The 27,113-nt window shown below is 40.1% G+C and overlaps 1 protein-coding gene and 1 long non-coding RNA gene across 5 annotated transcripts; one reads left to right on the forward strand and one right to left on the reverse strand.

Moving 5' to 3' along the window:
• Positions 1–1,818: 1,818 nt before the first annotated feature.
• LOC103241184 (uncharacterized) lies at positions 1,819–5,392 on the reverse strand. Of its 2 annotated transcripts, XR_005242161.2 has the most exons (3): positions 4,184–5,392; positions 3,047–3,360; positions 1,819–2,956 (listed from the first exon to the last, which is right to left on the reverse strand). It is a non-coding gene; the product is annotated as an uncharacterized lncRNA (long non-coding RNA). The 2 variants fall into 2 exon arrangements; XR_500344.3 differs by having other exon boundaries at positions 3,047–5,392.
• On the forward strand, positions 5,368–23,352 carry C14H2orf49 (chromosome 14 C2orf49 homolog). 3 transcript variants are annotated; one of them, XM_008008282.3, is made up of 5 exons: positions 5,373–5,567; positions 7,505–7,671; positions 10,755–10,881; positions 11,008–11,130; positions 12,952–16,392. In XM_008008282.3, the coding sequence occupies exons 1-5, from the start codon at positions 5,469–5,471 to the stop codon at positions 13,006–13,008; spliced, it is 573 nt and encodes a 190-aa protein (XP_008006473.1). In that variant the 5' UTR covers positions 5,373–5,468; the 3' UTR covers positions 13,009–16,392. The 3 variants fall into 3 exon arrangements, with proteins under 3 accessions (XP_008006471.1, XP_008006473.1, XP_008006472.1); XM_008008281.3 differs by adding an exon at positions 16,878–23,352 and having other exon boundaries at positions 5,414–5,567; positions 10,755–11,130; positions 12,952–13,026; XM_008008280.3 differs by having other exon boundaries at positions 5,368–5,567; positions 10,755–11,130.
• The last annotated feature ends 3,761 nt before the right edge of the window (positions 23,353–27,113 follow it).

Consider the following 27,113-nt stretch of genomic DNA (forward strand, 5'->3'; position numbering starts at 1 on the left):
TCCTGCCTCAGCCTCCAAAGTATCTGCAACTACAGGTACGCACCATCACGCAGGGCTAATTTTTGTATTTTTAGTAGAAACAGGGTTTTACCATATTGAACAGGCTGGTCTTGAACTCCTGACCTCAAGTGATCCACCCACCTCGGCTTCCCCAGGTGCTGGGATTACAGGCATGAGCAACCACATCTGGCCTAGATTAACTTTAAAAGAGGCTTTTAATACTAAGATTCCATTATTTTAACATATAAGCTTTTTTTTTTTTTTTTGAGACAGAGTCTCGCTCTTTAAGAGCACACATGTAGGATGGTTGGTGTCATTTTAGAAGAAAAGCAAAGAAAGGTTACATTTTTGATTTTTTTTAAAGCAACAGCTTACTATGTGCCGTGTTTTAAGAGCTTTTACATGTAATAGCTCATTTAATCACATATACACACACATCCATATACTTGTAATTTAGCTTCACTAAAATAAACTTTTTTGAACTATTATTCAATCAACTATTTCTTGAGCAGCTCCTGTGTGCCAGGCACTATGCCAGAGGCTTCAGCAGATACTGAAATGAGGAAGACAGTCTCTACCCTCAAGAGTTTAATGTGCAGTGGTTTATAAGGTACAGTTGCTAGCCAGCAGTATCAACATCACCTCTGGACTTGTTAGAAATGCAAATTCTGGTGTCCCCATCCCAAACCTCCTAAATCAGAAACTCGGGTTAGGACCCAGCAAACTATTTTTACAACCCCTCCAGAGGATTCTAACGGGCACACAATTTTGAGGACCACTGGATTAGTGTGATATGTGGAAGAAAAACCCACCTAACCAGATCATAAGGGAAAAAATAATGTGCTCTAGAAGTTTGTTGATAGTGGAGCTCAGTTAGGAAGTATCTGAGGATGGGGAAAGGTTCATTCATCTGTATTCATTCAGCATACACTTACTGTTCTTGTGCTGTGTGGCAGGCACTGAGAACCCAAAGATGAAAGGTAACCTATGAGTGCTGTCATAATCTGAATGTGTACCTCCAAAATTTGTATGTTGAAACCTAATCCTCAAGGTGATAGTATTTGGAAGTGGGGTCTTTAGGAGGTAATTCTGTCATAAGTGTGGAACCTTCCTGAATTATTGCCCTTATAAAAGAAGCCTAAGAGAGCCTGTTGCCCCATCCACCATGTGAGGACACAGCGAGAAGGTGCCATTTATGAACGGGTCTTCACTACACCCAATCTGCCAGCACCTTGATCTTGGACTTCCCAGCCTCCAGAATTGAGAAATGCATTCTGTTGTTTATAAACTGCTCAGTATATGGTATTTTGTTGTAACAACTTGAAATGACTAAGACAATGGATTTAAAAGCAAGCCAGTAGTTTAACTGCTCTAAATAGCTAACACCACAGGTCCAAAATGTGAAATATTGCTTAAATTGTTACCTTCACATTGAAGTTCCTTTATGCTTGTGTGTATGTATATACTTTACATATACATATATATTAAAAATTTTTTTTCTTTTTTTTTTTTAAGGAGTCTTGCTCTGTCCCCTAGACTGGAGTGCAGTGGTGCAATCTCAGTTCACTGCAACCTCTACCTGCTGGGTTCAAGCGATTCTCCTGCCTTAGCCTCCTGAGTAGCTGGGATTACAGGCACCCAAAACTATGCCCAGCTAACTTTTGTTTTTTTTAGTGGAAATGGGGTTTTACCATGTTGGCCGGTCTGGTCTTAAACTCGTGACCTCAAGTGATCCACCCGCCTCAGCCTCCCAAAGGGCTGGGATTACAAGCGTGAGCCACTGCGCCCAGCCTGCTCAAGTATATTTTTGACACAATATTTTGATGAAATATTTATAACATATCTTAACTATTACATTATCAACAAGAATCAACACCAGAGTCCTCAGTATATATTTTGTTCATCATGCATTCATTCCACAAATATTTATTGAGCACCTACTAAGTACAAGCACTGTGCAGGCTAATGACTAAGTGAGGGATTCGAAGGCAATGTACGGACCCTGTCCCAGAGGAATGCACAATCTAGTGAGGTGACAATGCCAGGCATGGCAGTGTTTGTTGATTCCCCACAGCTTTGTTCTTGTCAACTATAGTCACCAAATAAAAATGTGAATAAAATCTCAGGATCTTTGAGTGAAGCAAAAATCCTTATAGTTAGCTTAAAATGTTGAGTGCCTTATGGTTACAGATGACAATGTAGCGGGAGTAACCTTAGGCCTGCAAACTCAAATGTGTAACAAAGATAATTTTTTTTTTCTGTAACTGAAACCTATTTCTATTTGAAGCCTCCATTTACCTGCAGTGACAATAATCTTATCAAACGGGAGGCCCTCCTCCTTTCTTTCAAGTTGAAACCTCCATTTATCTGCAGTGGGCCTCCTCCTTTCTTTCAGTTTGAAACCTCCATTTATCTGCAGTGACAATCTTATCAACGGGAGGCCCGCCCCTTTCTCCAGGGCTTTGTCAAGATTGGGGAGACGACTGAAGTGCCAAGATGAGAAGAGAGAGACCTTAGGTCCTTGTGTCACTGGTCCCCACAGAAGTTCTGAGATGTTCTTTGTCCACCGTAGTGTTTGGTTTTCACTCTTTTGGTTTCAGGCTTGAGGGTTGGAGATGTCTGTGGCTTCAATTCTCATGTGGTATGGCAGAAATCTCTGTGTGGCGGCCCTTCTGCCTGGACATATTTGAAGCATCACCTCAGAACTTGTTAGAAATGCAAATTATAAGGCCTCCCCATCAACCTCCTAAATCAGAAAGTCAGCAGACTGCAAATTCTCCAATGTTCCATGCTACAAAGGTTCCGCCCAGGAAGGATTGGGCAGGCATCACCATTCTCTCCTTCCCTTGGAGGAGCGAGGGTAAGTGAATCTCATTCTAGTCCCTCCTCTCTTAATCTCGATTTTTTTTCCTCAGATGACCATCCTTCCATCTCAAGAGTTCTGCTTCAGAGGCACCTAGAATAATATTAATAGAATTAGTTTTAAGCAAGGAAGTACTCTTAGTTTTAAACTGGGAAGTACTGGAAGAATAAAAAGACATCTTACCTGCCACAAAACGTTTTTGCAGATGAAGTTTAAGGCTTCAGGTTAGGTGATGGGTTCAGAAAACCGCAGAGAGAAAAAGCACAGCAAGAACCTGTAACCACTTTTTCAGACTATTAAACTCAAAGTTCTTCCTTCTTACACCATCATCCTGCCACTTCTTTCCTTTGATGACAATCAAAAGGATACAAGACGTCTCCAAGGAGAGCCCACAGAGGAGGCATTTTTACACCCTTGAGCTCCAATCCTCACAACATTGCGAGATGGCTTGTAATTTCCATCTCAGAGGGGAGGAAGCTACAGCTAGAGTATATGTCCTAGGTAAGCAAAGAAGCCAAGGTTATAATACAACTCTGAGCCACTCCAAAGCCTGCCCTTTCCTCTAACCTGCCTTCTATGACCAATAACTTTGTAAAAACCAGCTGCCAGTTCTTAAATACTCACTCTGTGTCAAGTGTGTTTATAATCTCTATAATAATCTCCACTCCTTTGATCATCCTTCATAGAAAGTGCTAAGACAGCATTTTCCTGATGAGGGGACTGAAGCTGAGAAACTGAGTAACTCACCCAAGGTTTTGGTGCAACGGAGTAAAACTTGAAATGAGGTCAGGTTTCTAGCCCCAGATTCTCCCAAGGTAGCTGCTTTTGATACTAAAACAATGTGCCTCCCAGTGAAGGAAATGGGGATAATACTAATCACTTATTTCACTATTGTAATGAAAATTAAATAAGATTTGAGATGTGGAATATGATGATGTTAATACCATGATGCTAATACATTTAACTCCAATTTAAGACAGTCAGATGCCTGCCTCAGCTCAGATTTAAGACTGTTCAATTTTGGGCAAGTCTGATCAGCTTTCTTGGCACCAACCTCAAAGAACTAGACTGAGCAACTTTTAAGTTTCCTCCCAGCTCTGAAATTCAGTTTTTAGACATAAAGTATTGCATACATAAATGAATAAGAAAAATTGGGAAACACTTCTCAGCTTTCTCTTTTTGAGGATCTCACTTCTAGTACTCTTTCAAGGTTTATCTTTTGGCATCCTCAGAGCTCTTCATATTTTTGTAGACAATGCAATAATTTCCAATAAAATGACACATCATAGAGGATGCATACAATAAATATTCAAAACATACCTGTAAGTTTTATTTTTTATTTATTTTTTCAGACATGGTCCCATTCTGTCGCCCAGGCTGAAGTGCAGTGTGGTAATCCTATCTAACTGCAGGCTGGAATTGCTAGGCGCCTGTGATCCTACCACCTCAACCTCCCCAGTAGCTAGTACCGCAGAGACACCACCATGCCTGGCTAATTTTTTTTTTTTTTTGTAGATATGGGGTCTTACTATGTGGCCCAGGCTGGCCTAGAACTCCTGGCCTCAAGCAATCCTCCCATCTGAGCCTCCCGAAACTCTGGGATTACAGGCATAAGCCACCACACCCAACAAGTTTAAGTTTTAAATGTGCAAAATAATTACGGATATGTATCGTTCCCATGAATGATAAAAGAGAAGCAGAAAATATTTCTTAGTAAGTGAATTACTGGGAATTAGACTATAATTGATATCTACAGCAATTTAAAAACTTCACTGTAGCTATTAATCCATGCAGAAAAAATGTAGTTGGATTTTATGCTTGCTACTTCCTCACTCTTGAGTAAATTATCCTTTCTATGCATCAGTTTCCTCATCTGAAAAATAGGCATTCTGGTAATATACACCTCATTAGGCTGTTTGGAGGAATGTGACAATACACGTAAAACGCAGTCCCTGGCACACTGTAAATGTCTAACAAACGTTTGGCGGTTATTACTGGCGTTTCCCAGACGGTTATTATTTTTTACATGTGAGCAGGTTAATTCAGAGCATTACTTCAAGAAACAAATACTTGAATACCTATTTGTCCAAGGAGCCTGGGTTACACGGAATTCACTAAATAAAGCCTCTGGTCTTACATTATATAGAAGGGCGATGAAGAGACAAGAAACAGGTTAAACAAAGAAAAACACGATAATTTCAGACACAACCACTGCCATATTTAGAGTACTGTATACCGGCCCCCCGCGCCAGAATTCTTTCCCTTGAGGCTGCCCCAGGAATCCCTTTGACCTCTGCCGTTGGACGTCACAGAAAGCGCGACCAATCGTCGCCGGCTCCCGGAGCTTCACTCTTCCCTCCCTTCCTGCAAAATTTGACACGCCATTTGTTTCTACGTCTGACATCGTTCTCTTTTCTCTGGTCCCTGCGAGCTTTTGCAAGCTGGACCAGGCCCCAACACCCGCACCAGCTGCGAGAGAAAGAGCCCGGCATGCGGCGCACTCAGAGTGACGACACACTCGAGTCTCCGCCCGAGTACGTCACTTCCGGAACGCTTCCTTCGCGGGGCTTTGTGGGTAGCCGACTGGGGTCTCCTGGCGACGACGATGGCGGGGGATGTGGGCGGTCGCAGCTGCACGGACTCGGAACTGCTGCTGCACCCGGAGCTGCTGTCCCAAGAGTTCCTTCTCCTCACTCTAGAGCAGGTTGGGCGCGCCGGATCGGAGGGAGGGGGCAGGGAAGGAGGGCGGGACGGTGGGCCTTCCCAGGTGAGGCGCTTGCACCTGAGCTTGCCTTAAGTAGCCCTCGGCAACCACTGACACTCCCGCCGGGTTTGTGCCACTCTCCACCCACGCAAACCAGCCAGCTGTCCCCTCGCTCCCGCTCCTCGCCCCCTCTCCGAAAAAGAGACGTCCGTAGAATATCAGGAATGCTTGGGAAATAGGGCTTATCTATCTGAGTCCCGATGGATTGTAAAGAGGAATCCCAGGCGACACCCCCTGCCTATGTATAAGCACAGACCTGAGGAAGAAAGGAAGTGGGGAAGAAGCGTAGAATAGACATGGAAGGTAGAAATCATGGACTGTCAGGACTGGAAAGCATCTGAGAAACCGTCCGTTGCACACCCTCTCTAATCGTTTAAAGATGATTAAACAGTTCCAGAGAGATGAAGTGACTTGTTTAAGGCCACAGCATCTGTAAATGGTACTGCCAGGAGGAGAATTCAAGGCTCCTGGCTCTCCATGTAGTGCGTGCTCTTTTCCAGCTGGTGTGGCCTGTAATAATAGGAGAAAAATGAGAAAGGAAAAAAGTGATGTTTTAAGTGATAGAGAATTACTGAAAGTTTCCTTGGGGTTTATGTAGCGTATTTTGTTGTTTTCCATATGGTTTTCCCCTGGTACCCTATCTTTCTTGAATTTCAAGTCCTCTTGCCCAGTAGAGCTTATTTTAATTATGTTAGTAAGCTTTTACCTTGGTTATCAAACTTTTTAGGTACTTAAGAATCAGTCGAGGGCTTGCTAAAACACAAATTGATGCGCTCTGTCCCCAGTTTCTCGTTCAGTAGTTCAGAAATGTGGCCTGAAATTTTGCATTTTTAACCAGCTGGTTGCTGGCCTAGAGAGCACGCTTTGAGAACCGCTGTCCTGAGGCAGTACTTTCCAAAGTAACGGGCCTATGAATTCTCTGGGAATGTTATCCAAGAGAATCCTGGGAGTTTCCCCTACCTCTGAGTGAGTATAGGGTAAAAATAGGTAAGTCCAATATACGAAAGAGAAGTAAAATGTGTTTTTATTAGTTTTTGTTAGAGGGTATAGGCTTGTCAGTTGTACTAAACACAAATGTTTTCAAGCCTTTCTGAGTTGAAATTGAAGAGCCTGTGATCTCATTTCCATTCTCATTTTTCCTTCTTAAATCCAAACTCTGTCTTCATGACTACTGCTGTGCTTATGCCATGTTTTTCATGATGTCAAGAACAAATTGGAAAATGAGGAGGAATTTGGTGATTTAGATAGAGATGGTTGGACAGTGACTGGAGGCTTACTTGAAAGGACCAGTGAAAATGGGGTGCAGGCTTTTCTAATGATGTACTGCTACTGTCATCAGTACGGGGATAACAGTTTCTATCTGTGGTATGATTTGAAATCTTAGTAGTTAACTTCAATTTAGGAAGCACCAGATTAGAGAAGCACGAGAAATATAAGACAGACTGAGACCTTCATCCCACTAATCTGATCATGATAGTAACACTCAAAGTAGCTTATTGACAGAATGTGGTGATTGTTAATCATTGTTAGCTTTCTTTTGTCTGTTTTTCCCCGGGCAGTCTCCCGTTTTCAATCCCCTTTGTATATTAAGATAATATTACCGGAAATGATCTTTCATGTTTGGTGTGTTGGCTGAGCAGTTGTGGACAGCAATCCTTGTCACACTGAGAAAATAGGACCCTGGTCTTTAAGATGAGGCTGAACCTGATATTTACAGAATTCAACCTGTGACGCTGCCTCTGAGTGCACGTGTTTTGTGAAAATGGTTTTTTATAGTTTGTTATTTAAGCCGTCATGTTTTACCCTGTCAGGTAAGGGGGTTACTTACTAAAATCAGAAATGTTGTTTTGCAATTGCTTTTGTTTCCTTTCCCGCAGAAGAACATAGCTGTTGAAACTGATGTGAGAGTAAACAAAGACAGTCTGACTGACCTTTATGTCCAGCATGCAATACCATTGCCTCAGAGGGATTTGCCGAAGAATAGATGGGGGAAAATGATGGAGAAGAAAAGAGAACAACATGAGATTAAAAATGAGACTAAAAGGTACTTTTTGGTGGTTCTAGTTTTCAATGTATCTTATATAACTAACAGTTATTGATTTTTCCTGAAGTAAACTTAAGTAAAAAAGTTATTTACTCAATAACTCTCTATTGAGCACCAGGCACTGTCTGTATAGCAGTGAATAAAACTGACAAAATTCCCTGCTCATATTTTTGTTGGGAGAAACATCATAACACAGTTAAGATATGGTATTGTTATATAGTAATAAAGACCAGGGAGAAAGATTACAATTTTTTGGTAAATTGTCCAGGAACGATCTTAGTGAGAAATGACATTTTAGTAGAGAGACCTGTAGGAGGAAGAGAACAAGCTAGCATTCCAGGCAGAATACAAGAGGCTGGATCTTGAATGTGCCCATCATATACCAGAAACAACAAAGCAGCCATCAGGGCTGGATGGAGAAGTAGGAAGAACGAGTTGTATTGGGGCGAACGGGAGAGATTGTCAGATCATGTAAAGCTTTGTAAGTCATTGTAAGGACTTAGGCTTTACTCTGAGATGAGAAGCCACTAGAAGGTTTTAAGCAGAGTGGTGACATCATTAGATGTACATTTTGACAGGATGACTCTGGCTGCTGTCCTAAGAAGTGATTTCAGGTGTGTGGGGAGGGAATGGGCGTGTATAAGAGTGGAAGCAGGGAAACAAATTAGAAGGCTGTACTGTAATCCAGGCAATAGATGGCGGCAGCTTTGACTACAGTAGTAAATTTGGTAGGTTGGAGCGTGCATATTTGAAGATAGAGCCAATAGGATTTCCTGAATTTTGAGAAAAAAGTCAAGTCGGGTAAAACTCTAAGGTCTTTGAATAATACACAAATGAAGGGCCTGTTAACTAGCTTAAGTTAGGCTATTTAAAATTATTTAATTTCAAAAAAATTTTTATAAAACCACAAGCAAGTGATTTTTCTTTTTTAAAGAAAATTACATGTGATTAATCAGTGTTGTTGATTGGTTAATAAGTACAAAGTGTCCTAAGATCCTTAGGTGAACTCTTCTGTGCCTATTATATCTCAAGTGGATACTATTGATCAATTTTTTTTAGCACCTTCTATTTGTAAGACACCATCATAGGCAATCCACTAGAAGCAGTGAGCGAATGCAGAGTAGGAAGGTGGGGATAAAGGGGAGTATGTTCCTCTGAGTTTTAATCTCTGTTTTACAAAGAAAAACTTAAGGATTGAGATTATTCTCCGAGTACGAAGAATACATGTCTCCTCACTGTCTTTTGGAAAATACACACACAGTCTGACCTTTGATCAAGAATGCATTTCAGATTGACCATCATTTTAGCTCGGTGGTTACTTTTGTAGTAAGTATGTAGTGGTGTTATGTAGTGGTGTTAACTTTCATAAATGTGGCTTACACTGCATATAACTTTTAATTTACTTTTGCTGTTATTCAGCCAGTATTTTCCTCTTGATCAGCACATTCAGGCATATTGTTCTAGTAAGCAAAACTTTATGTGCTGGTCATATTTTCCTTTGAAGCAATCTTCGTACAGCTGTCTTGATTAGTCCCCCAAAATCATTTCGGAAAGGATCTTTGACTGTTTTTTAAATTCACAGTTGGATCAGAGCATTAAAACTGGAAGGATCCAAGAGATCATCTTGTATTGTTGAACTGCTTATTATTTTATCTGTGGAGGAACTGAGATCCTGAGAAGAGCTATAACATGCCCACGGTCACACAGAGCTAGGACCAGGTCCATAGCAACATAGCCCGGTGCTTCTCAAACTTTAATGTGCCTCTTGAATCTTAGATTAAACAAATTGTCAAACCCTGCTTTCAGTCCCTGTTTCCCTTCTACAAAGGCAGTGGGTATACAGTGAGCTTATTTCTCATTTTCTACCAAATGATGTTCAGTGATGACCCAAGAATTGTTGAGTTTGGCCAGCTGCCTAGGAATTTGGTTCAAAGGTGGGTTTGATGTATTAGTTCAGGTTGATGCCCCAGATTCTCCATTTCTTACAAGCTCCCAAGCTAATGACGTTGCTGTGCTGGTGCTACTGGTCCCTGGATCACACTTTGAGTGGCAGGGCTAAAATGTTCTTCCTGATAACTGGCTATGTCAAGTTCTTTTAACATGTTTAATTAGAAGGATTTTTTTTTTTAGGCCAGGCGCAGTGGCTTACGCCTGTAATCCCAGCATGTTGGGAGGCTGAGGCGGGTGGATCACCCTGAGGTCAGGAGTTCAAGACCAGCCTGGCCAACTTGGTGAAACCCCGTCTCTACTAAAAATACAAAAATTAGCTGGGCGTGGTGGCACGCACCTGTAATCCCAGCTACTCAGGAGGCTGAGGCAGGAGAATCGCTTGAACCCGGGAGGTGGAGGTTGCAGTGAGCCGAGATCATGCCATTAACACGCCACCCTGGGCAACAAGAGCGCAACTCCCTCTCAAAAAAAAAAAAAAAAAAATTTTTTTTCAATTAATCTGTGATATAGCTTGAGGTATAATAAGTAGTAAGCAAATGAATGCTTTCGTTATTAACCTTTACTATTAAGAGTAGAAATTAGGTTTCCAGGAGGTAAATATGAGATACTTGCCAAATTTTACAATTGAACTTGTGCAAGTGTCATAGTTACAATTAGTTTGGAAAATGCCTTGGCTTTAGAGACCTTTACTGAATGGAGTAGAATGCCGTGCCTCATTTGTAGACTGCTACTGTGGTAGTCTTGGTGTAGTTTTATAGTTTATTATCCTTTTTAAATAATAACTGACTACGTGGTTAAGATAACCCCATCAATAAGCTGCTGTTTGTTTTTTCACTAGGAAATCTCATTTTAAGTTCCAGGGCTAGATGGTTAATTGGTGTTTTAAAAATAGCTGCATCTTGTGTATACATTAAAGCTAACTTTGAATTTCTTGTACATAACTATTTTAAACTTTGAAATAAAACACCAGGAAATTCTTTCAAGTGATCATAGAAAATTCATTTTTAATAGTCTCACTTAGAATAGATTAGTCTTATCAATAAATCTTTTTGTTTACTGTTTATTTTAACTTGAATTCCAGTGAACTTGAATTCCAGATGGTATTTTTCAAGAGTGCCTCTCTTTGATTTCAGGAGTAGTACTGTAGATGGGTTAAGGAAAAGACCCCTCATCGTATTTGATGGAAGTTCAACAAGTACAAGCATAAAAGTGAAAAAGACAGAGAATGGAGATAATGATCGACTCAAGCCTCCCCCTCAGGCAAGCTTTACCAGTAATGCCTTTAGAAAATTATCAAATTCCTCTTCGAGTGTTTCACCCCTAATTTTGTCTTCCAATTTGCCTATGAACAATAAAACGGAACACAATAATAATGACACTAAACAGAACCATGACTTAACGCATAGGAAAAGTCCTTCAGGCCCTGTGAAGTCGCCACCATTGTCCCCTGTTGGAACTACTCCAGTGAAGTTAAAGCGAGCTGCTCCTAAAGAAGAAGCAGAGGCCATGGTAAGTATGGGGGTGGTTTCCATGCTGTTAAGTGTCTGAATGAAACCTGAGCAGTCTGCCTCATGACGGGAGGTGGGTCGACTGTGCTACATTCTGTTCTTGAACCCTTTTGATGGTCTGTCCGGTTTGTATAATACATCTCTTTACTCCAGTACTTGAATCCTGGAATTTTAAAACCCGTGGTGATTAATGTTTTTAAAAGTTCACTCAAGTTATTTCTGCTTAAAATACGTAGAGAGAGGATCTGTTAGGCAGTTTCCCTAGATTTTTCTCATTTAGTTCCTTTTACTGTCTTGGAACTAAAACAGATAAATATTCCTTTATTAGCAAGATTTAGAACATTAAGTAATTTGTCCAGGGTCACACATTTATTAAGTAGCATTTGGGGCCTGACCTTAAGTCTATCTTAAACCCACACCTTAAACCCACACCATACCTTAAACCCACACCAGAATCTTTTTAAGATTTACCACTTGCCTCCCCTACTGCTCGTTACCTCGCTTTGTGGGGATAGCAGAAGTTGGGGAAATCTATTATGTTGTGCTCTACTATGTTGAGTCATTTGGATGCTTGTTGGCAAATTTGGTGTAGTTAACACAATGTATTAGAGTTTAATTTGTGAGATGATTTTTTATATATACATATGTATATATGTAATATATATATGCTCTTCAGAAAAGTGCTTTTACTTTTAAATACCTGGTAGTTTAATAGCTGTTATTCCTGTAGTATACTTTGGCTTTGGTATTATTATCATCTAATCGTGTATCAAAGGGATCAAAACTCGGAAAATTCAAACGTTCTAAAATAGTAGACCCTGGAAAAAGAAAACCACCTGACTTGGTCGTGAGTTTTTTACTTTCATGAGTTCATTGAATCCTGTCAGTAACCCTATGAAGTAGGCATCTTCGTTATTCCTATTTTACAGATAAGGAAACAGAAACTTAGTAAATTTAAATAAGTTTGTCAGGAGTTCCAGAGTTATTAGTAAGCGACCAGACCAGACTGCAATTTGAATTTAGGTTTCTTTGATCCCAGGGCACACACACCGGAGGCCATGCTTCCTCCATACACCCTTCAGCTACCTTTGTAGGAGAGGGGAGGAAGGTGTGGGATAAGAGAAGAATAAAGCCACATCTCAAATATTGCCATAAGGAGTAAGAACCCTCAGAGAATGTTTTTTTTTTTTTTTTCCAGGCCGTTTAACAGCATTTCTCTACCCTAGAAAATTTTACTCTTTTATAGATACGAGATACATATTTTTGTAGAGACAGGGTTTCACCAAACCTCTTGGCCAGGCTGGTCTCAAACTCCTGACCTCAAGTGATCCGCCTGACTCGGCCTCACAGAGTGCTGGGATTACAGACGTGAGCTGCCTGCCTGGCCTGTTTCCCACTGACTTTGGATTGCAAAGTTGATGGGGGAGGTGGGCTGGACAGGGAGAAGGCAGATCTGGAGCAGTCAGTGGTTTTCAACTCTGATTGTATGTTAAGATCACTTGAAGAGCTTCCAAAAAAAGCAAAAAGAAGTCAGAGCCTTATCCCCCTACCTTTTATGGATTCTGGTTTAATTGGTTCTAGGATAAGACCAGGCCTGGGGCATGTTATTGAGTGCTCTGAGTTATTCTAAACTACACGTTTGAGAACCACAGCCTAGAAAACTCACCCCCTTCTCTTTGAATATATTCCCACCAGATGGCAGCAGTGATCTTCCATTAATATATTAATAGTAAATAGTAAACCTTGGTTGTTTAAAATGTTCATTTCAGTTGTTTTCTGATATTCCTACAAGTATAAACTGATTTCTGTTCATGTCTTTCAGAATAACCTGAAGCCCCCACAAGCAAAAAGGAAGATACAACATGTTACTTGGCCCTGAAGAAAAGTTTCCAAAAATGTAAATATACTGTAACTGTAGTTTTTCAAACATGTTCATATATATTGACAATATTTACAGAAATCCTGATTATTGTGGAATTTTCTTAAGAGGTTCCAAATAGGTTTAAAAAAATAAAGGATTTATTTTCCTTCCCTTCTTCCCTCCCTCCCTTCCTTTTTTAAAATTCTTGCCTGTCTTGCCCTGATTAGGAAAGAATATCTTTTAAAACCAATGGCTTAGTATATGTCATTTATATTGACCCTACTGAAATCATTAGCTGCAAGTCTGCTATAAAGCATCCATTGAATTGGCCAGGCACAGTGGCTCACGCCTGTAATCCCAGCTCTTTGAGAGGCTGAGGCGGGCAGATCACCTGAGGTCAGGAGTTCGAGACCAGCCTGACCAACATGGAGAAACCCCGTCTCTACTAAAAAATACAAAATTAGCCGGGCATAGTGGTGCATGCTGTAATCCTAGCTACTCGGGAGGCTGAGGCAGGAGAATCGCTTGAACCCGGGAGGTGGAGGTTGCGGTGAGCTGAGATCATGCCATTGCACTCCAGCCTGGGCAACAAGAGCGAAACTCCATCTCAAAAAAAAAAAAAAAACATTCAGTGAATTTTAGGAGTTACTCTCATTAGCCTTGTTCAGAGTCTTTGGGGAAATTTGAGATTTTTTTAAAAACTCAAATATTTTACTAGTTTGCCTGCCATTTTAATTTCTTTTACAAAGCAGAAGCATATAAGAGTTTATCACAGTATTTTAGTAAATATTGCAACATTCATCCTTAAAGGTTCACCAAGAAAAGCATCTTTGTAGTACTGCTGGAAAACTATTGAGAATATACAGATAAAAATGTTGTTCTTTAATTGCTTACATTGCTTCTTCCCATAAAAAGCAAAAAGGAATCAGTGCTTGCTATTGTTCCTTTCCTTGAAGTTGTAACAATTGATATATATATTATGAGTTGACTGGTCGATTCTGCACCTGGCCCGTCCTTTAGAATGTTCTTGTCATGCAGCAGTCCTGCCTACTGTTTTCATGAGCAGTCTGTGATCTCACTCTGTGAGTTCAGCTATTACTCGCTCCGGGGAGCTTAATCTTTTCAAAATGACGTTGATTTAAAAAATCTTAGGCAGAGTAATCATGTTAGAGGTGGTATTCGATGGAAGAAAGTTTAGAGAATTGGGAGTGGGGGTAGAATTCTATAATTTATAAGAGTCCAGGAAGCATAGCAGTCAGGGGCAAAAATTAGTGTAATATGGAGTAGGCAATAGAGGAGCCACTGGAGTTGGAAGTCACTGCAGAGTGCAACATAGGAAGATGGACTCTTAACTTACATGAGATTCCCTGCAGCTGTAATATAGACACTTCCCACAGGGCTGTTCCACACAGAATTACCTGCTAAGGTTTTTTGTTTATTTTTGTTTGAGTGGTATTTTCACTCCAGTTGTATAATGGAAATCAGTGGGAAGATAGGGTTTACCTTATGTTCATGAGTTCTAGTTTCTGCTGTTCTGCTGTGTATTTCTAAGCAAAAGCAAAGGATACTTCATACTTTTTTGTTATATGATTGATCTTCAAATTGGGATTTACCTTTTTCAATATGTTTTAAAGTAGTCTGATTTCTCTCTTGATTTGTTAAAACAAGCATTTTAGTTCAGCTATTGAATAGCCTTCCAAAAAATTAATTCAGCCTTGCAGGTAAGTACCATACTAAGACTTTAACCCAATAGTTTTTAATCATTTTGCCTTTATTCCAGACTGTAAATCTGTACACATAAGATAAAACATACTAAGTATTGCATAAATTAACGTTACAGTAAATTGTTATCTGCAGGGCTGATAGACATAATAATGTTGGTGGGCAACTGTGATCCTATACATAAATATATGCAAAAGGAGATTTTAAAAGTGCAGATTTTAGAGTAGATTGACAAATTTTATTTTATATTCAGTTGTCCTTTCCTCTTCCTTCTGTGTGTCTCTCTTAGTTGAGAGAGAGTTAGCCATTTGACGATTTTAAGTCAGTGGGAACTTATTTTTAGTTACTCAATAAAATTAATATTTTATTTGTATTTTAACTTACAGAGTAGGTTGGTAATAACAGCTGAACTGTGTAACATTGTTGCTTCAAATTGAAGTTTATATTATGAACATTCAGAATCAGTGCTCATGTAGCAGCATATTATTGAGCTATTTTGAGTTTGAAATGATGTGGAGAAACGCTAAACCATTTACTATGTGTTAACATAATCCCACCTTCTTAGAGCTTTGTTCCTTCTGAAGGTGTATGGATACAGCTTGTCTTGAAATGTCTTTCTCCACATAGTGAAGCATGCTGAATGCTGGGAATCTGGAGCAGCAGCCCTGGGAGCCCTATGTTTTGAAGTATTTTGGTTTGCTTCAAAGGTTAGAAGAACTTGATATGTATGGCAAACAACTTTAGAATACTAGTTACTCACTAACATGAGGCGGATCATGTTGCTCTTGATTCTATATTCCAGTAAAGCCAGCTTTTCTTATTGGAGTAGGCAAATGAATTGCATTAGAGTTAGTGGGTGGCTTGTAAGTTGTAGTTATAGTCACTTTACCACTTCCTGCCATTAGTAGGCATCCTTGTTTTTTCTTCCTTTCCCTCGTTGTTCCTTCTTTACCCTTTCTCCTTACACATTTTCTTTCTCTCTTTTAATTCTCCTTCCTCCTTGCTGTAGAACCCAAGCTTCTGGCTTAGGTTTGCAAGTCTTATTGCTTGGCCCTCCTCATTCACTGAGGGGTGAAGATAGGCTGACCCTCTGTCCTCTTACATTTGAGGGATCATAGACTGCTGTGTGAATTCTGGAAAGTCTCAGGACCCTACAGCACCAGGGCACTGAATGACTTCTCAATGGCTATAAAGACAGTACAGTTTTCCAAAGTAGCCTAATTCATCTGGACAGCTACCAGGCACTTTGGAAAGTTGGTTCAGTTACTACTATGAGGACATAATATATTTGCTAGTATTAAAATTCTTCAGAATTGGAATTATTATTTGAAATAATATTTTGGTTTACTTAAGTTTTGAGAGACGATTCTAAAACTGATCTAGAGACTCATTCAATAGCAATGTGACCTTTTAAAAACTTACATTAAGTAAAACTGCCGGTAGATTAAATCATATATATATATATATATATATATGTAAGAGCTTCCTCTATTTACTACTGTTGAACTTCAGTAATTTTTAGAGGCTAAATAATGGTCAAAATGTTTTTAAGTGTGCTCTTTTATTAAATGCTTGTGCAGGTTTTGTAATTCAGTACAGAAAAGTTTAACCTTGTACATTTTGTATGTAAAAAGTCTTTTAAGTAGCCTTATCCTTATTTAAATAAACAGAATAAAATTACCCCGAGTAGGTCTGTTATTCTTATTAAAATGGAAAAATGCTCTGTAATGACTTGATCTGTTTTTATTCGAGTAAACAATTTTGGAAAGTATTCTTTATAGTACAACTTTCTGTACCTGGATTAAGATCAGATGTGATTCGAGTAGTCCAACCACGTCTTGCAGCCCTTCTTTGAATGAGAGGATGGCTGGAGTAGTCTGGTGCTGAGATATCATGGTGCTACAGAGCCTGATACGTTGACTGTCACTACATGTTGAAGGATGGAAATAGAAGTCTCTGAACCTTCCCATGTAATGTGAAAGCTCTTAACAAAATGAGACAAACTAGAGATTCAGTTGAGAGATTTTATGTTAGAATGATCTGAAAAAAAGTTAATTTCTAAACTGCTATCTTAATATTAATTGTATTTAGAGAGTGATGCTCTAAATTAAATAACTTGGAAAAGACTCAGGTAACTTTCTACTTTATCTTTTGTTTTATTTTAGAGATGAGATCTTGCTCTGTCACCCAGAGCTGGAGTGCAGTGGCATCATCATAGCTCACTGCAGCCTTGAACTCCTTGGCTCAAGCGGTCCTCATGCTTCAGCCTCCTGTAGCTGGAACTACAGGCATGCACCACTACACCCAGCTTCTACTTTGTACTTCACACGTAGATTCTTCATTTTTTTTTGGTCTGGACAGAAGAGACAAAAGTCTTATTTCCACTTAGATTGTTTTTACTGAAGTACATTTTACTCACTAAAGTGCATTACTTTTTCAGTTTTTTGATAACTTGATCATCTTATTGTGGAATAAAAAATAGAGATTTGAATTGCCTGTATATTTGTTGAGTACCTACTATGCTAGCTCTTGGGAATGAACAAGGCAGATTAAGTACTTGCTCTCACAGAGAAAACAGACAAGTGAACCAGGAAATAATGGACAGTTGGTAGAAAATAAAACAGGGTCATGAAATGGTGAAGGACAAAGAAAGTAGGATGAGGAGCTATTTTAAATACAGTGGTTAGGAAAGGCCTCTGAAGATACTGTATTTTGAAGAGAGCATGACTAAGGCATAGCTATGGAAAGCTTTCAGGAGAAGGATTCTACATGTGTCTGATTTTAGATGGCTGCATAGTCCTCCCATCAAGGCTGGAGTCAGCTTCCCACCACTTGTACATGGACTGGCCTTGTTACTTGCTTTGATCAAGTGAATGCTTCTACTCTTACACTTGGACCTCTGCTTGCAGCCCTGTGAAAAAGCCCAGGCTACCCAATGGAAATGCATGGTTCTCCCAACACCCAACAGCTAGCACTAACTGCCAGACATGTGACCAGTAGTCACCTATCCCCGGTCTAGCTGCCAGCTAACTAAAGCTGCATGATGAGCTTCCTGGTGGAATCAGTCCAATGATTCCACCAATGAATGATTCAGACATTCAGAATCATGAGTGAATAAAGTGGGAGTTGTAGAAAGCCGCTAAGTGTTGGGGGTAGTTTGCTACCCAGCAGTAGGTAACAGGTACCAGACAAGGACAAAACATGAAAGCCCTAAGACTTACTAGGTTCTTAGAACAGAAAGACTGGTGTGGCTCAAGTGAATGAAAACAGGGGCAATGGTAGTATAAAATGAAGTCAAAGAATAGGCAGGACCAGATGATGTATGACCCTACGTAGGGCTTTGGATTTGATTCTGATACCAATTGGAAGCTGTTTGTTAACTCTGTTGAGACTTAACCAAGCATTCACTTTAATAAAAAATAGACTAGTTGAGTAAGTCGATAATAGCCCTATCTTTTATCCTCAAGTAAAATTAGCCAAATTTTGTTTTGTTTTTTTAATCTTCAGGTAAATAGTTTAAACTAAAACTTATTTGACAAACAGTTAAACCTTTAAGAGACTTTAAAATGCTTTACCAGTTATGGTGAAAGATAAATACTTTTCATAAATACAAAACCATCCTATCTTTCGATGCCTGCTGTTATGTCTGTTCTGCCTTGCTATGTAATTTTTGAAAATAAACTTTAAAAAAATAAACTAGGACAGCTTTAGATTTTTGGAGACATTGCCACAGTAGTACAGGTTTTTAGCATAGCCCACACTGTTTCCCTGCTAACATACATTCGCATGCTACCTTTGTTGAAATGACTCATTATTAACTAAAGTTCATAATTTTTTTCGATTTTCTGAGTTTTTCCCTAGTACCCTTTTACAGTGCCAGGATCCTACCCAGGATACCATGTTATTTTGTTGTCATGTCATGTTAGGCTTCTCTTGGATGTGACAGTTTCTCAGACTTTCCTTGTTTTTGATGACTTGACAGTTTTGAAGAGCAATGGTCAGGTAAATACCTGGGGAATGCTCCTCAATTGAGATTTTTCTGATGTTTTCTCATGACTAGACTGGGGCTGTGTGTTTTGGGGGGAAGATCACAGAGGTAAATTGCTATTTTCATCACATTATTTTGAGAACACATACTGTAAACATGATATTACTTTTGAGGTTAACTTTAATCTCATTTGGCTGACATAGTGTTTGTCATTTTTTTTCCACTATAAAGTTACTGCTTTTCCCTTCTGAATGTCACTTTTGCCCCCCGCCCCCTCTTCCCCTGTTAAAAAAAAAAAAAAAAAAAAGGTTATTTCTCTTTCCCCTTTTCATACATACTGTGCTCTTTGGGACAAAGTCACTTAAGGAATGCGGAGTTACTTTGCTGGCGAAGTACCTAAATTATTTGTAATTCTGCACAGGAGACTTATCTATTCTCTACCATTAATTGTATTCAATGATGTATGTCAGTATGACTCATGGATACTTAGTTTGTATTTTAAGTTAAAGTCTAATGTGTGTTTTTGTTTTTTGTTTTGTTTTTTAACTCAAATTCTTTCTTGCATCGGCCATTGAAAGCTCTTTCAGTTAGCTCCCATTTCCTTGTGACTTTCCCCATCATTGTGTTTTCTTTGAGCACTTCCTTTCTGGTACTATAGGATGCTCTAGTGTCATTTTGTATATTTCTTGGCCAAGCCCTAGAATGAATCATTTCTCTAAGAAGCCTTGGCTCCTTTTATTAAAAACTGAGATCTGGGTACTAAGTATGCTGATTGCTACTGGGGTGTCATTGTTTTTAGGCCTCCTCAACTGACAGAGCAAGGAAATATATGTACGTATATTAAGCCCTATAGGTGTACATTTCTATAGATTTATATGTAACCATCTGTATCTATAGTAGTAAAACATGAGCTCATACTATGTCTCTAACTCGATTACCATATTGATCATTCCAGACTTCCCTTGCATGTCTGTAACCTCCCACTCCAACAGTGAGAAACATGGCTCCTAGCAACCGCCATCCATTTACCCAGCAGTAGTTGCAGGAGTTGTTAGCCTGTACTCATGTGGGAAACGACTTTATCAGCTAGATGAGAGTGATTATTAATTGTTAATTATGAGAGTGATTATGTTCATTCCTTTTGCCTTTAATCTTAGAGACTCCAACTCATTTCTAATGTTGCTTGAGTTGTATCATTTAAGATAGTTTCGCAGTTTTGTTTTAATGAAAAAGAATGTCAAATTGACTTTTCTCTATTAACAACAAAATAAATCCCTAGACAACAGCGACTCACCAGTTTTAAGGTGTCTACTCTATACTTAGGCTCTAAATAAGGAACTGGAGTAAATAAAACATGGTCCCTGTCCTCAAGGGCCTTTTCTTCTTCTTTTGTTTGGGTTTTGTTTTTGTTTTTGTTTTTGTTTTTTTTGAGATGGAGTCTCGCTCTGTTGCCCAGGCTGGAGTGCAGTGGCAGGATCTCGGCCCACTGAAACCTCTGCCTCCCAGTTCTCCTGCCTCAGCCTCTCAAGTAGCTGGGACTATGGGTGCGTGCCACCACACCCAGCTAATTTTTTGTATTTTCAGTACAGAGGGTTTCACCATGTTAGCCAGGATGGTCTTGATCTCCTTACCCTGTGGTCTGCCTGCCTTGGCCTCCCAAAGTGCTGAGACTACAGGCACGAGCCACCATGCCTGGTGGACCTTTTCTTCTTCTTAATCCCAGTTGTTCAATCTAAATAAAAATTTGAGAAGGAATCTGAAGAACATTTAATAATTAAAGTCACAGTATTCTGTGCATTAGGTAGTTTACTAGTTATATCTTTTAATTCCTTGAAGCCTAGAGAAACCAGTCAAAAACAAACGACTGGATTACTCTTGTAAAAGATCCTCTCTGTCTTAGTCCCTTCTCTCCGGCTATAACAGAATGCCACAGATTAGATAATTTATAAAGACCAGTTTATTTGGCTCACAGTTCTGGAGGCTGGAAGGTCCAAGAGCATGGCACTGGCAGCTGGTGAGGGTTATCCCATGGTGGAAGGCGGAAAGACAGCAGTGAGTATGCAAAGCACAGAAGAACTTGGGCTGAACTCATCTTTCTTTTTTTTAGTCAAGAAATCACTTCCATAATAACTGCCCGTGTGATAATGGCATTACTCCATTCATGAGGACAGAGCCCTGATGGCTTAATCTCTTCTTTAAGGCCCTATCTCTTAATACTGTGTCTATGGCAATTAAGTTTTCAACACATGAACTTTTAGGGGAGACATTCAAACCATAGCATCCTCAGAACATAGTAAGTGAGTAAAATGCATAAATGCTAATAGATGCCAGGGATGAAGTCAGTCTGCTCTTATTGTCATAATGGAGTTCTAGTCTCAATTTTTTTTTTTTTTTTTTTTTCACTGAAAGGTCACTACATACATTTTGGCATGTATGTCACGTGGACATTTCCTTCTCAGTGTTTAAAAACTCGTGTATTTAGAGATGGCACTTGCCCCATCTTCATCTCTATGTGTAAGAAAAAATCTCATGTTTTAGGGGACAGTAGTCTAGGAGTCAGGATTTCTGATTTCTAGTGTGTTGGCCTCTTTGCAGTCTTGAGTAAGCTTTATTCTTCCTGGGCTTCCACTTCCTCCTTTGCAGAGCAGATGGATTTCACTCTTATCCTTAAGACTCTTGCAGATCTTATTTCTTGATATTTCTAAAATTAACCTTATGCTTATCCCTGAGCCTCTGTAATCTGTCCTTTAATAACCAGGCAGAAAATGAGAGGTGCCCTCAAGTCTGAATGGGCATCACTAAAGATGAGAATTGAGTATATATTTTAAGTTTCTAAAGTAATATGATTAAGTGATATGCAAGTTAATTTAACTTTTATTTTGCTTTAATATAACTAGTTTTACAAAGTTTTGTCCAAAGGAGTTAGGGTTTATTTATCGTGCTGACTCAAAGACTTGAGGGCAGCCCTCTGCTTACAAATTGGATAGTGTCTAGTTGTAGCAAGTCCACAATGTGTAGTACATATACCTCGGGCTTCATTTTTGTGATCACAAGGATTTCTCTGCTAGTTTTCTAAAGTTCTGCTCTACTAACAGCACTGAGTTCTTTTGTAGGTATTCCTCTAAAGTTTTTCCAGAGATAAAGGGCTAAGGGCAATATTGATGGAGTAGTAATCATTGTAGTTCCAGGGTACATTGCACCACAGCAGATAGATTTACTGAGTTTCTTGCCTTGTTCGTGGTTCATGTAGAATGATTGCCTCATCAGTGAAACTGTCTTTCACTTACTTCAGTGACTACATTTTCATGGTTTTGATTGAGGGTAGACTAGTTCTATTAAGAACTTTATAATATCCTGGCCGGGCGTGGTGACTCAACGCCTGTAATCCCAGCACAGTGGACCCAGTGTGGGCTGCAACAGAAACATCAGGCAGTAGAGACTGACCCCCAAAGGTTTCACATATTGTAACAATCAAAGATCAAACAAGTTGGCTTGCTGTTTAATGAAAAAAAAGACAAGCTTTAAAGTAACTCAAAGTGTACTCAAGTGAACTCAAGTTCAAAGTGTAACATACTTTAAATTTTTAAAATTTTTATTGAGTTATAATAAAATGCTGTAAAGTTAGAAAAGTTCTAAGTTATATAGCTCAGGAGAAAAAAGTGTGTGTGTGTGTGTGTGTGTGTGTGTGTATCACTACCCAGAACAAGATACACAGTACAGCACAGGTGGCACGTTTTTCTGTAACGGTCCAGACAGTAAAAAATTGCCAGCAAACCAATGCATAAATGAACATACATGGCTGTGTTTGAATAAAACTTTTTTTTGTTGTTTTTTTAAGAAAACAGAAGACCAGGTGTGATGGCTCATGCTGGTAATCCCAGCGCTTTGGAAGGCCAAGATGAGGGGATCACTTGAGCCCAGGAGTTTGAGACCAGCCTAGGCAACATAGTGAGACCTCATCTCTACAAAAAAATTTTAAAATAGCCATGCATCAGCCAGGTGTGGTGGCTCACACCTGTAATCCCAGCACTTTGGGAGGTCGAGGCAGGTGGATCACCTGAGATCAGGAGTTCAAGACAAGCCTGGCCAGTGTGGTGAAACCCTGTCTCTACTAAAAATACAAAAATTAGCTGGGTGTGGTGGCGGGTGCCTGTAATCCCAGCTACTCGAGAGGCTGAGGCAGGAGAATCGCTTGAACCTAGAAGGTGGAGGTTACAGTGAGCCAGGATCATGCCACTGCACTACAGCCTGGGTGACAGAGCAAAACTCCATCTCAAAATAACAACACACACACACACACACACACACACACACACACACAGCCGGGCATGGTGGTGCGTGCCTGTAGTCCCAGCTACTTGAGAGGCTGAGGTAGGAAGATCACTTGAGCCCAGAAGTTCAAGTTTACAGTGAGCTGTGATCATGGCACTGCACTTCAGCCTAGGCAACAGAGTGAGATCCTATCCCTAAAAAATAAACTAGGAAATAAAACAGGCAGTGGGCAGAATTTAGCCCAGGGACCATAGTTTACAACCCATAATACAGAGTATTTCCAACATCTCATTGGTTTAGTTTTGCCTGTTAGCATTTGTTTTGTGTACTTTTGTATGTGTATGTTTAATTTCCCAATTTAATAAAAAGTCTTAATCATATAGCTATATTGTTTTACATCTAGCCAGAGTTTTCTCATTATCTTTGGTGTTCAGCACTTTGAATGTGATGTGTCTGGGTATGGTCTCTGCATTTATCCTACTTTGAGTTTACTGAGCTTCTTAAATACGTAGATTCATATTTTTCATCAAATCAAATTTGGAGGCTTTTTCAACCACTAACTCTTTTTCTTCTTTTTCTGTTTTAAGAAGATCTCGCTATGTTGTGCGGGCTGGAGTGCAGTGGCCGTTCACAGGTGCTGTTTTCTCACACTGCAGCCTCAAACTCCTAGACTCAGACAATTCTCCCACCTCAGCCTCCTGAGTAGCTGGGACAACAGGCATGTGCCACTGCACCTGGCTAGTCATTAACTCTGAAAAATACTTTCTCCTGTTCTTTTTTTCTCCTAGCCTTCTAGTCCTTCTAGTCCTTCCGTTACACATATATTGGTATGCTTAATGGTTTCTCACCCTTCTCTGAAGCTCTTTTCATTTCACTCTTTTTGCTGTTTTTCAGATTGTATAATTTCTGTTGTTCCATCTTCAAGTTCACTGATTTTCTTCTCCCAACTCAAATCTACTATTAAGCCCCTCTAGTGAATTTTTCATTTCATTTAGTATATTTTTCAACTTCAGAATTCCATTTGATTTATTAAAAATAATTTTTATCTCTTCATTGGTTTGTTTGGTGAGTAAAGTCATCTCTTGGTGTCTGTGGGGGATTCATTCCAGGACCCCCTACAAATACCAAACTCCATGGATGCTCAAGTCTCTTATAGAAAATGGCATAGAATTGCATATAACCTATTCACATCATTCTGTATACTTTAAATAATCTCTAGATTACTTATAATAATACCTAATACAATGCCTACACATCACTTCATCTGCATGGATTCAACATAGTACTCAGCATGTGGAAAATCCAAGTTTTGCTTTTTTGGAACTGTGTCAACTTTTTTTTTTTCCCTGAATACTTTCGATCCACAGTTGGTTGAATCCACAGATGAGGAATCTGTGGATATGGAGGACCAACTATAATTGTTCTCTTACCTTCCTTTTTTAGATATGATTTCCTTTAGTTCTTTGAACAAACATGTTTTTATGTTCAGCCAGTGTTTGGTCAGAGGTTCTGCTTACGCACTTTGAGCTAATAAGATTTCTGCTCTTTGCTGATGGACCTGTGTATGCCTTGGAGAATGCTTTCAAGTTTGTTGCATATCTGATTACTCCTGAGTGGATACAGCCCAGTCCATACATACTTCCTGAACCTCAAGGATAAACAAGATTCCAGGAGGGCTCCTCTTGGCTATCTCTTTCTCTGCTTTTCCACGTTAAACTTCTGGCTGGTCTGTCATTCTGCTTTTTGCTACTAATAGCACGGAGTTACCAGCCCCTTCCTTAATGGTTCTCTGGCAAGATGTCTTACTGTTTTTGACAATCCCCTTAGGCAAAGATTTCTCAATTCTCCGTACCAAATACGAGCCCCCTTGGGCGGAACCGCTGAGTTACCAGTCTCAGAGCCTGGCTCTCCCCTGGGGGCTGGGCAGTGGCCTGCTTCTCCGGGAGTGACACTCCTTCTCTGTGAGTGGGTTGGTAGCCACCGGTCTTCTGAGACTGCCCCTCCCAGTGTGGAGCCTCCGCACTGGCAGGCTAGGGTAGGGGCAATTGGAGCTCTAGGATTCTTAGCCTGTGGCACCTGGGGCAGAGCCCTAGACCAGTATCTGGGGGAAGAGAGACCCCTCAATTTTTGGCTGCATTAGTCCAAGGTAGAGTTTGTCACATGAAGCTGGGGAGTGGGGATGGGATGGGATGAGGCTGTGGCTCAAATGCCACAGACTCGCTGTTCTTCCTAAGACTTAGTAGTGGATTTTCCTGAATGAATGTTTATTTTGTTATATGCCTTTGGGGAAATTTTCAGAGACTTTGTGTTGTGTGGTTTGTATACAAGCAATTTCCTTCAGTAGGAAGAGGGTTGGTCAGCTAAGCCCTGCACACCACTATCTGTAAAGTCCTGTCAGTCAATGCTTTAAGCCTTGGCTGGGCTGCTTGGAGTCTGGCCTACGTATACATGGTTCAGTTGTCAGCCAGAAATTTCTAAGTTCATGCAACACACTTGGGGCTCTCCTTTTCAGGATTTTCTTCCTCACTTTCCAGAGGCTCTTTATCCCAAACTCTGGCCTCTGGTTCCTCAGGCTAGTAAGACTGCAGGTTTCCTAACAGAGTTTTAGATCCCTGGCGGGGGGCTGCCGTTGGATAAAAGGCCGAAACAGGAAAACCAACCAGTGTCATTCTCTTCTTCCAAGTGTCTACCCGCCTCCAATATCTGCCTGCTTTGGATCGTGCTCCAATGTTCTCAACAATTAAATAAATATTTTGTCCAGAATGACTGTTAATTTGGAGGAGAATTAGTCCAATTGGAGCTATTTACTAGAAGTGGAATTCCCCCTAACTATTAATTTTAGAATGGTTAATTTAAGGTTGGGAGAGTCTGTGGTTTTAATGAGAACAAGTAAGATGTTCCAAAATGAAATTTGGAGTGCTTTTACTTTTATGAAATAGAAAACAGCAAAACAACAAACAAGGGATGAAATTATTCTTTTTAAGCAAAACCTCGAGTCAACTATAAATCCAAAAGACTCATTCCAGACATTATCAAACATTCTAACAGTGACTACCACTCAGATTAAGAAACTGATGTCACATATGCTCAGCATATATCAGACTTGATTTCCACCAAATTTTTCTGTTGCTTAGCATATCATTTTATTATATTGCGTTGTCTTAGAAAACTAAGGACAAAAATGTCACTGATGCTAAAGAGAACTGTGCAGTACTCTATGCCATACCTTGGCTCTGTGCTTCCCAACTGTGTACTGCTGTCTGAGATTATTTCACAGACTACTGCCACACTAGCTCCGAATGTTATTTTTATTGTAATGACTGTGTGGCCCTCCTGCTTTACTGCCCTTTTCAGAAGCACTGAAGGCTCCCAGTGTGCCTTCAGTTGCGAGGGTGTTGAGAACATAAAGATGAATAGGATGTTGTCTCTGGCCTCAAGTTGCTTATGTCCTTGTGCAATCTTTCACTTTATGGAAGTCGGTGTAAGATGTGGATCCATAACACTAGGACAGAGCCAATAAGCTCTGCCAAGAAAAATGACCTGAAAATTGGCTTCGCTGTCAGGAGTTTATGTTACTGCATCAAATGCAGAGGATTACATTCCAAGACAAAGAGTATGGGAAAGAGAGAGGAGGTGGCCGGGTGCAGTGGCTCACACCTGTAATCCCAGCACTTTGGGGGACCAAGGCAGGTAGATCATCTGAGGTCAGGAGTTCGAGACCAGCCTAACATGGTGAAACCCCATCTCTACCAAAAATACAAAAATTAGCCCGGCATAGTGGTGGGCACCTGTAATCCCAGCTACTCAGGAGGTTGAGGCAGGAGAATCGCTTGAACCCGGGAGGCGGAGGTTGCAGTGAGCTGAGATTGTGCCATCGCACTTTAGCCTGGGTGACAGAGTGAGACTCTGTCTCCAAAAAAAAAAAAAAAAAAAATTGGCAGAGAAGGTAGCAAGGAAGAGGTGCCTGGTGTTGACTGAAGGCTTCCTTTAAATAAAGGGTGTGATGCTATTCCAGTTGGCAATGCCCCAGGCCATTGGAACTGCACTTCATACAGTGACCATCGGACCATGCAATGAAGTGTTACTTAGACTCAGTGCCTCAACCTTTAATCATGATTTCACACACTGTGCCTGTCAAAGA

The sequence above is a fragment of the Chlorocebus sabaeus genome, chromosome 14 (assembly GCF_047675955.1).
Source record: "Chlorocebus sabaeus isolate Y175 chromosome 14, mChlSab1.0.hap1, whole genome shotgun sequence".
NCBI classification, from domain to species: domain Eukaryota; kingdom Metazoa; phylum Chordata; class Mammalia; order Primates; family Cercopithecidae; genus Chlorocebus; species Chlorocebus sabaeus.